At 37.6% G+C, this 16,968-nt stretch overlaps 1 protein-coding gene across 5 annotated transcripts in view; it reads left to right on the top strand.

The window, feature by feature from the left end:
• ADD2 (adducin 2) overlaps nucleotides 1-16,968 on the top strand; it is a 170,298-nt gene that overhangs the window by 123,977 nt on the left and 29,353 nt on the right. For all 5 annotated transcript variants that reach the window (XM_074287198.1, XM_074287201.1, XM_074287200.1 and 2 more), the window contains 5 exons: nucleotides 5,684-5,860; nucleotides 11,073-11,330; nucleotides 13,047-13,166; nucleotides 14,124-14,213; nucleotides 16,470-16,635. In XM_074287198.1, coding sequence (XP_074143299.1) covers nucleotides 5,684-5,860; nucleotides 11,073-11,330; nucleotides 13,047-13,166; nucleotides 14,124-14,213; nucleotides 16,470-16,635 — 811 coding nt within the window. The remainder of the gene's footprint in view (nucleotides 1-5,683; nucleotides 5,861-11,072; nucleotides 11,331-13,046; nucleotides 13,167-14,123; nucleotides 14,214-16,469; nucleotides 16,636-16,968) is intronic.

The raw sequence follows: 16,968 nt of genomic DNA, 5'->3' as shown, positions 1-16,968 counted from the left end.
ACTGATGAAGATCACAGCCTGCTCTTATATGCCCATGCTGTGTTGTGACTCCTGTTTCTATCTTTCTATAAGATCAACACCAAGGGTCTACCCAATGTTCTAAAGGTCTTTCTCTTTTCTAGAAGGGGACTTTTGTTCTCTTTCATTCCCCATTCAATCTTCTCTTCTTCAGGCAAACTCTTCCCCATTCTTTTAAATGATTATTGAATGACTTATGCTTTGTATTTATATATGCCCTAGTGCACCTAGTGTAGTATTTGACACATAATTTGTGCTTAATTGATTGCTGATTAATAGATGAGGCAGCACTACTCTGCCAGATGACTTCTTTCTGCCCACTTTAAATCACCAAATAACACCTATAGATAGTAAAAGGTGTGCTGATAAATGTTTAACTGGAAGAGGGAAGGGAGTGAAGGAGGGAAAGAATATATGCAGGATATAATTTTATATTTAATATCTATTAACATTTTCTGCATTGCTTTTTAAAGTCTAGTCAATCAATAAAACAATAAACCAAGCCCTGATTTATAGTATTTGATGATTCAGGGTAAGTAAATGTTCACTCTATAAATTTAACTATTATCTTTTGAAAGCCAGACTTTTGGGTGTGCTTGCAAGGGAAGGGCCTTTCAGCCCACTCTCTTCCTTATGACCCAGGAGTATTTCTGTCTGGTATTTCAACTGTCCAAAAGTATGAGAGTGGTTGTTTATAAAAAGAAAGGAAGAAAAAAGGAGGCCCAATAAGGACCACTGACAATGCTGGTGTCTGTAATCAGCTGGATAATTTCAAACATGTTTAGGACTCTAGTAGGCAGAATATTACTTAAATCTTCATGCCTAGAAATAATATCCATAAAGGATTTCTAATAATTCTTTTCAAAATAACAAAGGTAATCAAATGAATGAGGTAGAACTAGCTATATTCTTTGTAGCTCCAGAGGGTTAAAGTAGAAGCAAAGGGTAAAATTTATAAGGAAGTGACTTTTGACTCAGTTTGATCTGACTGTAAATGGGCTGATTCATGAGGTAATGAGGTGTCTAGCACTAGAATGTCCAAGGAGAAGTGGATGACCATTGGTCGGGGATATCATTAAGATGATTTCTGAATTGTGTAGGAAGTTGAACTAAATGAGATATGAGGGCTCCTCTAACATTAAGATTCTAGTACTCTTGACTATGAGAGTCTATAAACTAGCTTCTTGTTGACTCCGTTAATGACTAAGCTTCTGTCAGGCCCTCAGGAAAGCTAATAATGCAAGGCTAGCAATTGATATTCAGGAAATAAAAACTCTTGTTTGCCAGGGCTGGGTTGAAAACGTGCAAGTCTGGTAAGCAGAGGGTCTATTTCCCAGTTTTCACTTTGTTTTGCCAGGTAATATGAATGGCCCATCCATTTTCTATAAAATATGTGATACCTTGGGGCAATCCCACTGACTTATGCCCCTTTTCTCTTGAAAAAGTACTCCCTGGGTCTATATTCAGTGAGCAACATAATGGAAAGAATACTGGGTTTGGAATTGGGACACTTGGGTTCAAATGTTGGTTGGATTAAACAACCTCTACACTTTCTTCTAATTCTAAATCTATAATCCACTTAAAATTGTAGTTCATATTTCTCTGCCAAATATGTTTACTTTTATTAGAGAACTCACAGGGTGGTTCCATCACAAATAAAGGCACTATCAATGGAAAGACTAGACTACCCTGGGGAATATGCATGGAATACACATGAAGAACATGTAGTTCTGGCATGTGTATAGAGAACATATATGGCCAGTAAGCATCCTTGGAGGGACTATTCATACCTATAATACTGCAAGAGCATAAATGTCTTCTGTCTTTGTGTCTCTACTTCTCTCTGTGTCTCTTCTTACTCGTTCTCCCTTCTCTCCTTTTGTTCTCTCTCATCTCCTCTCTTTCTCTTTTTCTCTCCTCTCCTTCTTTCAGTATATTCTTCTGACTATTTCTGCTTACTACTGAGCCTGTATACTCAACATGTGGTTTACTGGTATGTTAACAACTAGCTCTTATAAAGTGGTTCTTTGAAATTTAATCTGAATTATTAAATTTTTTCCATCTCTTTCTTAAGTCTGGGATAATTAAGTACTAATTTGCAGTCTTTGCCAAAACATCACTGTTCATATTGAAATTTTTAACAATCTATTCTCTTGAACCAGAGCTGGCTCCATCACACCTCTGCCCCTTAACAGGAGTTCCCACCTGAAGAAGCACTACTTCTCCATAAATCATATTTACTCTCTCTCTTTTAACTTTGATTATTGAACCCATGTAGCTCTTTTAATAAGAAAAGCATCTTCTTCAAAATCCAGTCTCAGGATTAGGACTTTCCCTGCAAAAGGAAAAGGGGTTATATGACAGTTCCCATAGTCTTGTTTTCAACAACCAAACTCTATAAGAAAACAAACAAATAATTAGAATCAGTAGGCATTTAAATTGTCATTGAATCTACTTTCTCCACCTAGCCTTGAAATAGAAAGTCTTTGTACTTCATTTAATCTTTTATTGCCAACTCATATCCCCTTCAAGTTATTTGAATCCAAAATGGACTATATGGGTCTGAGGTATTGCAATTTTCCTTTGCCTTCTATCCATTGGTCCTCCCAGACAAAGAAGGAAAGCAAGAACAAAAAAGGGCAGCTATCATTTCTGTGAAGCATCATTTCTCACTACAACTTCCTCCCCTCCACCCCCCAAAAAAATTCCTGCCTGTAATGAATATGTGACTGAAGTGCTAAAACCTTTTGGGCATTGAGTCTTTGTGTAGTCTTGCCTCAATGAAAATTTTCCAATTCTTATAATTTTTTAATGTATCAAGATACTTTCTTCCATGAAAATGAAGGGATCAAGAAGTGTTTTTTTAAATTCATTTTATTTGAAAAAACAGTAAGAAAAAAAAATAGAAAAGGAATACAAAACAAAGTAAAGCAAAACAAAAAAGAACATTGTCATGTGCCCAACAGAACATCAGGGAAGATTCAAAATATATAACAACAAATTACCAAATCAAGGAAGTATATACATACATACATACATATATAGAAGAAATTATATTCATGAATGTCCATTTTTAACAATTTCCTTATAAATTGTTCTGCTATGGATCTTATTTACTTTATTCTTTCCCCCCTCCTTTTCATCCCCATCCACTACCCTCAAGCAGACTACAGTTAAGAAAAAATATATTTATGTATATATATGTAGATATATACATACATACATATACCCCACATATCTACCTTTCTTATCCCTGCTGATTTGTTAATTAAATTCTGCTCCATAACTTGTCTATTACTTTACCTCCTCCCATCCAAGGATCCCCTCCTTGTTTTCTTCCCTCATCCTTTGCTTTCCTATCCACCTGTCCCTCCCCCTTATTTCTTTATAGATTTTGAAGGGTGCTAAACCCTATACATATAACTGGGTTACCTTGTAAAGGATGAAGTCCCCAGCACTAGAAGTTCAATTTAATTTTTATTTAATTTTATAATTATAACTTTTTTTTTGACAGTACATATGCATGGGTAATTTTTTACAACATTATCCCTTGCACTTACTTCTATTCAGATTTTTCCCCTTCCTCCCCCAACGCTCTCCCCCAGATGGCAGGCAGTCTTATATATGTTAAATATATTACAGTATATTCTAGATACAATATATGTATGTAGAACTGAATTTCTTGTTGCACAGGAAGAATTGGATTCAGAAGGTAAAAATAACAGTTTACACTCATTTCCCAGTGTTCCTTTTCTGGATGTAGCTGATTCTGTCCATCATTAATCAATTGGAATTGGATTAGCTCTTCTCTATGTTGAAGATATCCACTTCCATCAGCATACACAGTATCATTGTTGAAGTGTATAGCAGCACTAGAAGTTCAAAGCAAATCAGAGACGGAATTCTGACTTTGTTCAAGTAATTTCAGAATGGCCAGCTGTCAGAGACATCAAGAAGGGAAACGTCCATGGATGAGAATTTAGACTAGATAAACTTGCAGCCTTAAAATTTCTAATACTATGATATTATGTTGTGTTTTATATATATATATATATATATATATATATACATATATATATATATATATATACATATATATATGTAGTTATAGTATTTTATTTTTTCCAATTACACTTAGAGATAATTTTCACCATTCATTTTTATAAACTTTTGAGCTCCAGATTTTTCTCTCTCCTTCCCTTCTTTCTCCATACCTCAAGATAGTAAGCAATTTTATATACATTCTATATTTACAATCATGTTAAACATATTTCCACATTAGTCATATTGTGAAAGAAGACTCAAAATAAAAGTAAAAAAAAACATAAAAAAGAAAAAAAGTGAAAATAGTATGCTTCAATCTGCATTCAGATTCCATAATTTTTTCTCTGGATGTGGTCAGCATTTCCCAACTTTAGTCCTTTGGAATTGTCTTGTATCATTGCATTGCTGAGAAGAGCTAACACTCTTTTTTTAAAAATCATCTCATAATGTTATTTTGTACAATATTTTCCTGGTTCTGCTTACTTATTCAGCATGGAGGATAGGAAAGTACAGCCCTGTTGAGGTAACTGCTTCTTAACCAGATCACATCTCCCTTAGATGCTGGCTTTGGGGGCTGGGCCAGAAGTAGGGCCAGTGTTCCAAGGAGTTTTGCTATTCCCAGGACTCATAGGTTCAGAGTTCTACACACTCTCCTTTGGGGCTCTAGAGGGATGTAGGTAGTGGCTGTGGTTTTCCATACCTGGAGCATTGACTGGATTCTATTTCACCAACTGTGATGATCTCCAATTTATTTTGTGAGTGTGTGTGTGTGTGTGTGTGTGTGAAAGAGAGAGAGAGAGGAGAGGGAGGGAGGGAAGGAGGAAGAGGAGGAGGAAGAAAAAGAAAGAAGAGTAAGAAGAAGAAGAAAGAAAGAAAGGAAACAAAGAAACAAAAGAAGGAGAGAGAGAGGAAGGAAGAGAGGGAAAGAAAGAAAGGATAGTATATGGTTGTTTGCATTTTCTCCCACCAATTTAGATTGTGAACTTCTTGAGGGTAGGGACTATTTATTACTTTCTTTGTATCCCCAAGATATTAGCTATACATGATAAATAATAAATGCTTGTCAACTTAACTCAATTTAGGGTGCCTTGCTACTTCAGCTAAATTAGTTTTCCTGCCCCATACACGTCATATGGTTGGAATGGCTGGTTCTTTCTTCATAAGAATTTCTCCCTTGAGTAATGAGTATAGATAGGAGTGGACTGGAAACAGGGCCAGTGGCCTGGAGTTGCTGCTACTCCCTTAACAAATACTTAGTGGTTTATTATATAGCTCTGATGTAATTATCTCATTTTATTTCAAGTATGTATAGAAAAAAGAGAACAGTCAGGTGGCTCAGGAAGATTGCTTGGACCTTAGCTTTTTTAAAAAGAATGCTAGATTAGGAATCGGGATGCCTGGGTTCAAATTCCATTTCTAAAACTTATTATCTAGATGACTATAGGCAAGGCAACTAACCTCTTTGAACCTCAGTTTTCTCATTTGCAAAATGAGGTTAAAATATTTGCTCTATTTAACCCCACAGGCTTGATGTAGGAACAGGGCTTTGTAAACTTAAGTGACAGAACATGTCTTATTGTTTATCCCCAACATACTTAGATATTTTTAACCTTTATTCTAGGTGTCTGCTCTGTCCAGTGCAGGAGGGTCAGAGAACCTCATCCTGCTGGAGCGAGAGAAACATCGGCCCCACGAGGTGGGGTCAGTGAGATGGGCTGGGAGCACTTTTGGACCCATGCAGAAGAGTCGGCTAGGGGAACATGAATTTGAAGCTCTCATGAGGATGCTGGATAATCTGGTAAGTCTGAGGTTAGAGACACTCCTTCACAGGCCTTTTGCCTACCAGCTCCCCTAGACTTGCTTACAGAGGGATTTTTTTGAAGGATATCATTGGCATTACTAAATATTTAGAAGACTTCAGTAATCTAGACCCCACTAATTTATGTTTCAATACTTCCACGGATTTTATTGATGTGGATATTGTCTCCATTGGTACAATTGAAACCCATCCAGGCCTTCTCATTGTGTGCAATTCATGTCCTTGTTCCTTCCCTTGATCCTCCATAAGAAAACCTATTTACCCAGATTTGGAAGCCTTTCTTTATAAGTAGGCATCTTAATGTGTACCAGAAAAGCACTAAATCAGCTATTTATCTTTTATCCTTCATTCTCATCATGTGATTGACCCAGCTTCCTTTAATTATTACCCTTCTGTTACTTCTGAGCAAATCATGAAACTAATTTGCAATGTGTGTTAATTCAAAGAGCATTAGGATTGAAGTTCATCTTGACCAATTGACTGGATCTTCTTGATCAAAAACTCTTTATTTCCACTGGACCTACTTCCCTTGATTCTAGGTTTGCTTCCTTCTAGTTCCGGGTAGCCTCATGGTTTCAGCCATGGTAGTCAGAATTGAAGAATTCATGCTTTCTGACTCCAAGTCTCTCTATATCATCCTAAAGGTGGATAAGGGAGCTCACATTAAATGTCTTGGATTAGGAGACCATCCAGTGAAAGTAAAGGTGTGGATAGTGGGAAATCAGTGGAGAATTAGGAAGATAGGATAAATTCTTGAATAGTCTCTTGTGGAAATCAAAGCAAGTCCCAGAATCGTAGGATTTAAAATCAAGAAAGAACCACAGAGATCATCTAGTCAAATTCCTCATTTTATTGATGAGCAAACTGAAGCCCAAAGGAATGAAATAGCTTTCCCAGGTCAGAAAGGTGGTCCATGTCACAGTCACTCACTGCCATTTATGCCAAATATGGCATTATGCCCTTTTGTTTACCCGAGCTCTCACCATGGCAGAAACTATAGTGAACTAAGAAAAAAAAAAAAAAAGGCCTTTCTGCTATACTGTACAATACAGACTCTCACTAGGCTTCTTCTCACCGAGCTTCCCAATACTTGTTACATAGGATGACGTTAGCTAGCATCCAGACTTCCAAACTTGATTCATCAGGGGTCCCTGTTTAACAGAGCCAGGTCTATCTACTTCATGTCTACCTCTCCCTTTCTTCTTCCCTCTTTTCCTACCTCACTTTATGTAAACTAATTCTTTATATATAACCAATTCTATAAATAAACTCCTCATATATACCCTAATTTATTTTGTAAACACAAAGTACATCTCAAGCCTCTTTTCATGTCCTTGAGTTTCTTCCCATCCTTTCACCCCACTCTAATACTAGCATAGACAGTACATCCCAGTGTTTTTACGGGTCTAAAGAATAACAAGTAGCTTTGAGCAGCAACATGCCCCCTTTAACCTTGGTCACACTACTATTTCTCTTGCTGGCATCCCATTCCCAGCCTTGCATGCTAATTAACAGATCTACTATTCAAACCTAGGTCCTCTGATTTCCACAGTGTATCTTATTGATTCAGAACAGCCTTGAAAGTCAAATTTTAGCTCTAATATACAACTGATAATAATGCCATTTAATTCAACAGACATTCATTAAACATCTCCTAAATAAAAGGCACTATGAAATACACAGTTAAAAAATTATGCAATTCCTATCCTCAAAAAATCTTACACTCTAATACAGCATATTCAAAAACAAATATGGCAATGGGGAGAGAGAATAGATGCCAGAATACTAGAAGAAATTTGAGTTAAAGAGAGAATTGCTTTCAGTTTGGGGGAATCAGGGAAAGTTACAAGGTAGTGGAATTTCATAGGAAGAGTTTTTCAAAGTGGAAATATATAGGGAGTGCATCCCAGGTACAGAATGACTATGTGAATTCATATATGTAGAAAAGGTCGAAGAAAGCTCAAGAAATCTCTAGTCTGGAATGGCTAAAAAAGTGGATTTTATAAAAGAATAAGACTAGAAAGGCAGATAGGAGTCAGGTTTTGGAAGATCTTGAATGCCAAGAAAAGGAACTTGTATTTTATTCTTTAGGCCCATGTGGACAGACTATTTCAAATAGGATCCTTTGAATACAGTGGAACTGCAAGTAGGGGCTTGTTTCCAAAGTCTTTTACAAGCCACAAACAATGCATTGGGAAGCAGGAGTAAATATATATTTACTTTATTCAAGTAAAGTTTGTTAAAACAATTTTGTACATCATAATAATTTTAGCCAGTCAATTAGATCTATGAAGATCTAGATTATATGAATCTAGATAACTAAAATTGTGAAATTTTTAGAGTTGTTAATTGATTTAAATAATTTAAAATTAAATTAAAATTTAAAATTACTATATTTTTGAAATTTGTAGCCACAAAGTAATAATATAAACAACAAAATGATAGTGTTCAACATAATGTCTAGCACATAGTATGTGCTTAATTTGTAATGAATTAACTCTATTCCATCCTAAAAGGCAAGCAAATCACTTCTTAGTTTTGTTTTGTTTTTTTTTAAATCATGCCCTGACTTTATATTCTTTATATTTCTAATTGTTTCCCCCTATAATAGGCTCAATGGGGTTATTAATACTACTCCTGATAAAATCATGCACCATTAGTTTTTACATATGTTGATAATTATTGTTGTTCAATCATTTCAATCAGATCTGACTATGACCCAATCTGGGAGTTTCTTGGCAGAGATACTGAAGTGGTTTGCTGCTTCCTTCTATAGCTCATTTTACAGATAGGGAAACTGAGGCAAACAGGATTAAGTGACTTGCCCAGGGTCTGAGGCTGGATTTGAACTCAGGTTTTTCTGACTCCACAGGACAGGTGACAGAGTAGAGAGAGCAGGGGACCTAGAGTCAGGAATCCCTGAGTTCAAATCCAGCCTCAAACCCTGGGCAAGTCACTTAATCCTGTTTGCCTCAGTTTCTTCATCTGTAAAATAAATTGGAGAAGGAAATGGCCAAGAAAACCCCAAGTGGGGTCATGCAAAGTTGGACACTACTGAAATGATTAAACAGCTATTTCCTGAACATAGGTGTAATGTGCTCTCCTGGCAGTTACTATTACTAGTCTGTCCTAGACCCACCAGAGTACTTTTGACCCACTGACCTTTGCAGTGTGAACTCTACCCGGCTCGACTCCTCTGAGGCCTTCAAAGGTCTCTGGCCACGATCTCTTGAATCTATAGCTTAATAACCGGTAGCGCACTCAAGAACAGCCACGTGTAATCTTAAAAGCCTTTATTATACCTACTCACATAATGCCCTGACTGATGCCCTGACTTGTTGGTTCCCGAGTGAACACCTGGTCAGAAGACCCACGTGTTCACTACCAAAATCCTTTGGCTTGGCCACCCAGGCTAGGGAGCCAGGGTAAAGAGAGCCAGGTTAAAGAGAGCGACTGCTGCCTGAAGTGGGCTTATAAAGGACTTGTGAGGTCACACACACACACAGCCAATCAGCGAGAGAGTCACCCATTACGAAGCTATCTCAATATGGCCAGGATCCCGCCCAAGGGCAGTCCTAATATCCACAGAAATTACTTCCGGGCCTCAATCTCCCGATTTGCTGTGGCACCCATTTAAAGGCCCCTTACACATAGGTCCTGCACTCTATCCACCTAGCTGCCCTATGGTGACTATATTTCAGCCTTGGTTTTACTCTGAATTAAACAGACTTATTGCCTAAGCCCCACCTTCCAAGAGCCCCCATAATCAATGTGTCCTTGTATACTTGGCATTCATCTTATACCAGATGGTAGGACATTGTTTCATATATTGATCTTTTGCTATCTTTGACATTTTTAAATACTAAATGTCAGTTTTCTTTTCTTTTTTTTATTAATTTTATAATTATACATTTTTGACTATATATGCATGAGTATTTTTTTTAAAAAACATTATCCCTTGTATTCATTTTTCCAAATTTTCCCCTCCCTCCCTCTACTCCCTCCCCTAGATGACAGGCAATCCCATACGTTTTACATGTGTTACAGTATAACCTAGATACAATATATGTGTGTAAATCCCATTTTCTTGTTGCATGTTAAGTATTGGATTCCGAAGGTATAAGTAACCTGGGTAAATAGACAGTAGTGCTAATATTTTATAAATGTCAGTTTTCAAAAGGGACAGTCACATCAATGACTGGCTGTCAGGTTCTCATGGTCTAGAGTTATAAGGCCCAGTGAAGTGACTCCTCTAGTCCAGGAGCTGTTGTTTTACCCAAATCTCAGTGGCCCCTGTCACTCTCCCTTCTTTTACTGGTTTAATCAAAATGGCACCATACAGTTGGGTGATAAAATGGCCAAGTGATGGATGTAATGGAAAGGAAGCATTATACACCCACAGCAGTACTCTGATGTGTGTATGTTATGCTCTTCGAACAAAGTGTAATCTCTTCAAGTATACGAGGCACTCTGCAGTTTGGTGGTCCTCTACCTAGCCACTTTTGTCTCCTGTTACTCTCTTCCAAGTGCTTTCCTCTGTTCTAGTCCAGACATTCTTAACCTGGACTCATGGACTATGAAGATTTCTGCAGATAGATCCCTGGAAATCTGTGAACTTGGATGAGAAAAAATATATACAGTTGTCTTCACTAACTTTTGGTTTTCTTTATAATCCTATGGACTATATTTTATACGTTTAAAAACATTGTTCTCAGGACGAATCCAGAAGCCTCCCCAGAGCAACAGAAGGGTCCATGGCACAAAAAAGGTTAAGAATTTGTGCTCTAGCCAAACCTGCAACATATCTTATACTTTTTCTTTGCTTAAGTTCACATGTCTCTTGTGCTTTTCACCTGTTAAATGCCTACCCAAAGCCGACTGTGATCCCCTTATCAGGCATGATAAGTTCTCCTTCAAGGAATGCATATAGCACTCTGCCCCGCTTTGATGCCTTTGTCTTCTGATGAAAGCGTGTGTTACTATTGCCAGATATACTTCTTAATCTTCAGCTCCAGAACTCTGAGGACTGTTAGCATGTCTCATATAAAGTTCCTCTCCAGTGGTTAGCTGTTTAACACAATTACATTCAATACATGGGACACTCATATTTACTGTAAAAGGTGCAAGGCAATGTGTTTTGCTCAAACTATAATTTTTCCATGGTAATTTACTCCTACGTTTTTCTTCATAGGGTTACCGAACAGGCTATACCTATCGATATCCTTTTATCCAAGAGAAAGCGAAGCACAAAAGCGAGGTGGAGATCCCAGCCACTGTCACAGCCTTTGTTTTTGAAGAGGATGGAGCACCCATCTCCACTCTGAGGCAGCATGCTCAGAAGCAGCAGAAAGAGAAGACCCGCTGGCTAAATAGTCCCAACACATACCTTCGGATCAATGTGGCAGATGAGGTCCAGAGGAACACAAGCAGTCCTCGCACCAAAACCACAGTAAGGGTTAAAGAGGAAGGGCTTGACTACAAAGAGTTGACCAGGGACCGGATCCTATTCTTTGATGAGACTGGAGCTGGCAGACCTAGGCTCCCCCTAGAAATTAGTTGAGCCAATATCAGTTTGTTCCAAGCACCGTAGTGATGCTCTCTTGCTAATACCAAGCTCATTAATATGATCAAAAAGATGGCTAGCTACATCTCTCCTCTAGCTTGCCTCTTTTGTAGATAGTAGCCCCCATCTAGTCAGTCATTATTTATATGGATTTATATTTTTAACCCCATTCATGGGTACTCTCTTCCCTGGTTTCTGAGGTTCAGGGGACTTTAGTGGACATGTGAGCATAGCATAAGAGAGTTGGTCATAAAAGCACTTCAGCTATACCCATGGAAGTAAAATGAAAATAAAGATAACTTTTGCACAGCCTGTATACTATGGCCTCATTCAACTTAGACAGACTTTAATTGGGCTACAGATTTGTCTCAGACCTTTCATCACAAACTCCCATTAGGAGGTAGCAAGCACTCTCCCATTGCTTTTCTGTTCATGACTTTGAGTAGGATCACGTCCAATCAGTTGAAGAAATTTGGATCCTTGAAAGCTGATTCTCCCTCCATCTTTACTTTTCTGATCACTCTTCTGTTAATGGTTAGGATTTCAAATCTTGTCTTCCAATTGCTTCCTTGGGCACTTGGCTCATTGTCCAGTCTTCTTACATCTTTTCCATTCCACCCTCAACGTACTCTGCAACCCAGTGACTCTAACTTCCTTGACATAAGACAAGCTATCTCCTGATCCAGGCATTTTCACTGGTCTGAGTGAATGCCAGGCCTGGAATCCCAACCTCTTAATCTCTTCCTCTACTTCTTTGGCTTCCTTCACATAACAGTAAAATAAAAGTAAAATCCCACTTCCTAGAGAAAGCCTTTCCTGATCTCCCTTAATTCTCATCCCTTGTGCTCATTATCTCCAATTTATCCTATAGATACTTTGTTTTGCTTCCTCTATCCCCCATTAAGCCCCTCGAGGGCAGTGACTGTCTTCAGTGTCAGGCACGTAGTAGGCATTTAATAAATATTTTTTGTCTGGTTGGAATGTATAGGACCCCAAGCACTCCTTTACTGTGTGTTCATAACTAATGAATTAAGATTAATCCCAGGGATAAAGAAGTTCTTCCCATCCCTTCCATTCTTCATTCTCATCCTTGAACTCTCCATGCCTTCCTTGGCTGATATAACTTTTTGACCTGGAGAGATGAATCCCAGACTAATTGGTTCTTTTTCAATTATAAATGTTGAGGTCCACAGTGATTCTATTGTGCGATTTCCTATAGAGGAAAGCTCTATTAAAGTCTTATTATCTCATTTTACAGATGATAAGAAAAATGAGCTTCAATGAGGCTAAATAACATGGATGCCCTCGGTCACACAGGTGGAGAGTTGAACCTAACCTTTCTGACTCTGATTCTAAGCACTCTAGACAATACTAGGCTATCCCTCATATGCTTATAATGCTGATAGTAGTCTGTAGCAATCTTCATCACTCAGGCCAGAGGTTTCCAAATCCTACTGTAGGTGATAGATCTAAAAAAGAAGCCTGGAGAGACAATGGTACTGACAGTTCTGAAGAACAAGCAGATTGTGGATTTCATGGAACACACTCTTTTTGTACATCCTTATTCTTTTGCCTAACCTTGTCTGTGTTGTATTTGGTCAGTGGATGAAGGCAGATGAGGTGGAGAAGTCTAGCAGTGGAATGCCAATCCGAATTGAAAATCCAAACCAATTTGTGCCTCTCTATACGGACCCCCAGGAAGTGCTGGAAATGCGAAACAAGGTACAGTGACACCTGCTTATCCCTTGGTCATTCCTCCCTTGGTATCATGTCAGGACTTACAGTTGTGATTTCAGGATGAACCTAGGTCCCCAATGCCATAGATTTTTCATGAAGTGAAGATGTCTGATAGCTACATCTGAGAAAATGAATACAAATTAGATCTCTATAAATCAAATTTTATTGTTCCATTGACTTACATTATAACTGCATAAATAGCTTGTTTTCATTTTTGACTCTGTGCCTCACATCTCAATAGCGTCAGTATCAAATAATATTTCTTGAAGTGTTTGAGTAAAAAGCTATTTTGGTAGAATTAGAGAACCCACAGAGAATATACCTACCTGTTCCCACTAGGTATCTTGCTTCTCAAAAATCTCAATTCATGAGTATTACAGAATACTTATCATAATTGTTATTGATTTATTTAAAAATAAAATAAGCATTATGTAATAAACATAACATTTATCCATCTATTCATTTAACAAGTATTTATTAAGCATTTGCTGTGTAAAAAGAATTACTTGTTAAGAAAGAAATTAAGATAGGATATAGTCTACACTTTTATAAAACTTATGGTTTAATAGATGGATAAGATATATAAGGTATAGAAAAAAAGAGAATAAAGATGATGTTGGAGATAGGAAGATCAGGACATAGATTAGGCTCGGGAAAATGTAAGGATTATAAACGAAGAGTACTATTAAATAAAAAAGGAAAAATAAAGTGGGGTCAGATTATGGAGGGCCTAGAATTCTGGGCAAATATGTTAGAAACTACAAGAGACAAACTCAAGAGTCCACTTAGAGGATCTTTGTGAACCATACATCTCTAGACCACACTAGAGAACCACTACTTAATGCCAATTATGTGTCAGTAATGGCATCTTCTATAGGGTCCATTATCTCACCATGGTGAACTAACAACTGATTCTCTGTTGTTGTTTTTTCTTTTTTTCAGATTCGGGAGCAAAATCGGCAAGATGTGAAGTCAGCAGGTCCTCAGTCACAGCTGTTGGCTAGTGTCATAGCAGAGAAGAGTAGAAGTCCGGTCAGCAACCAAAATTCCTTTCATTGTGTTGGGGATAGCTTTTAGTGAGACAACTGAAAATTGTGGGATAGAGGAAAAGAATATCAGGTCTCCTGACTCAAAGGATTTTAGATTTTTATAACCAGAAAGGACATCAGAGGTTATATACTCAATCAACTATGTTACAGACACTATGCTAGGCAAGAGGGATACATTTTGCAGATAAAGAAACAGAGGCTTAGAAAAATGAAGTGGCTGGTTCAAGGTCACACAGGTAGAAAGTAGGAGAATTGAAGGAACAAGTCCAAATCTTGTAATTCCCAATTCATCACTCATTTCTCTCTACACTGTACTTCATCTCATTCCTACCTCTCTCATTTAGTTCCTATATGACTGTGGGTGAGTCACATCTATTCCCCCTTACCCCAAAATCTTATCCTTCTAATTTATCTTATTTGTTTTTTGAAAACAAGAAGCAGTGTAGCCTTCCTCCTTTTAATTCTGCAGGATATACACATGATACAAAGAGGACATTTTTCTTCTGTCCCCTTCCCTTTAAATTCTGGGCTAGTTTCATCTCGAGTCAAAGCTGAGTCATGGAGAATTGTAATTATCAGCATCTAGACTCTGTACCTTCTGTGCAGACACACTTGTGCTGTGAGGGGAAGTAGAGACATAGCAGAATCAGAGAGTTCCCACAGAATGGGGAAGGGACAGTTGATATCCTCACTTTTGCCAACTTAAACCCAAAGTTGTCTTCCCTTAGAACAAAAGTTCTTAATCTTTATTGTAACATGGACCCTCTTTCAGGGAGAAGTTTCTAAGTATGTAAACAAAATATAGAGGGAATAAATTCTATTGAAATATAGTTATTAAAGACATTTTTACAAATAAGTTCTTCGGACTCAGGTTAAAAATCCATGCCTTAAAAGGTATCTGGACTTCAAACAGTCTTCAAACTAGAGAATCAGGCTTTTGGTGAATAAAGGGAACTTCTCCAGATAAATTGTGATAGGACCTCAGAAGAAAGAATACTATATTTGCAGTCAGAGGAGTTAGATCTGAATCTGAGCTCTGCCACTTTCTACTTGTATGATATTGAGCAAGTCACTTTTCCTTGTTTTCTTTCCTTATTTACTTCATCTGAAAAAAGAAAAATTTAGACAAGATGATCTTCAAGGTCTCTTCTAGCTTCAAAGCTATGATGAAAGAGAAAGTAACACATTGTCATTTTAATATTTGAACTTGGATAGTATTTTGCAAAAAAAGAGAAACATTTTTGATTCTTTAAAAAAAATCATTGCTATTACCACTTCAAAGAATTTTACTTAGAGGTAAAGAGAAGTCAACACAGGAAAATTTTCTGTCCTAAATGATAAAACAGGATCAATTAATATTTGCACAATGGCCCAAAGTCCCCTCAACATGCTGCTTTCTAGGTATAAATGGTTTGGAATGCTGACAGTGACTTGATGTGTATGTTGCTTATGAGTTTTGATTAATTGTAACTGAGCTTCAGGATTTGGTGTGGTGTGATCAGGAAGAATCAGCTCAAGGGTACAATGGAAAGAGCACTGAGCTTGGAGCAAGAAAGAACCCATTTAAAATCTTAACTCAGATACTTTCTAGCTATGTGACCCTGGACAAATCATTCATCTACAAAATGAGGTTAACAATAACCTTCCTCTCAAAGTTGTTGTGAAAATTAAATGAGATAATTTATGTAAAGCCTTTAAACCTTAGAAAAATGATGGTTATTAATAGTATTGTTAATGGTGTTAGAAATAGTATTGTTAGTAATATTCCCAAAGCTTGTATGCCCTGGCACTGATCCTTGTGGGGTTTTGGTTACCAATGAGGGTTAAGCTTCTTGGAGAAGAGCTGAACAGTATTTTCCTAGCTAAGAAATGCAAAATGCAGAAGTACAGCATTAGAGATGGGTCTTCTTTAGTCTGTGACATACTTTGATTTTGTTCTTTAACATTAGTTTGACAATCCTGCTTGATCTTGGAGACCTGAAGGCTTTTACAAAGGAGTCACTGTCTAAATTCAGGAAGTGATTAAATGTGGGTGGGAGAGTCAGCCCCTGGAAATTAAAAAAAAAAAAAAAAAACAACCTTGAGCTGCTTATTTCCTCAAGAAGGTGCACATTAGTCTGTCCCTGGCAAGATAACCAGGATTTGGGCCACAGAAACCTCAAAGTTCGTTGGAAAAATAATTGGTAGGTGTGGTTCTCCATTCATTGGAGGTGACATATATTCTGCAATTAACTTTCAGTCTACAGAAAGCCACCTGGCCTCCAAGGGTGACACAGCTACCAAAGATGACTCAGAGGAAACAGTGCCTGTGGGACCAGAACCCCCAAATCCCTTCAGCCAACTCACTGACCAAGAACTGGAGGAATATAAGAAAGAGGTGGAGAGGAAGAAACTTGAACTTGATGGTAAATCATGATTATAATAGGGATGACAGGGGTCTGTCAGAGGTATTCTAGAGCAACAGCTAAGTGAGGGGATGGGGGGTAGGGAGAGAGAACAATCTTTAGCTTTAGCTTGTTCAAGTATCAAATGAAGACACTAAGCCCTGCCATATCTCTCTTTATCCTTTAAGGAGGTTAAAATGAGATTATAGGATTTTAAGCTCGAAGTGACCTTAGACTTCATCTAGTCTAAAATAATTTTGCTGATGACAAAAAAATAACTGAGATCCATATAGAACAGTGACTTTCCAAATGGATACAAAAAGACTCTGGAAAAAGTATTGTTTCTGATATTAG

Source organism: Sminthopsis crassicaudata, chromosome 2 (assembly GCF_048593235.1).
Source record: "Sminthopsis crassicaudata isolate SCR6 chromosome 2, ASM4859323v1, whole genome shotgun sequence".
Taxonomy (NCBI): domain Eukaryota; kingdom Metazoa; phylum Chordata; class Mammalia; order Dasyuromorphia; family Dasyuridae; genus Sminthopsis; species Sminthopsis crassicaudata.
This window is presented reverse-complemented; position numbering and strand designations above follow the sequence as displayed.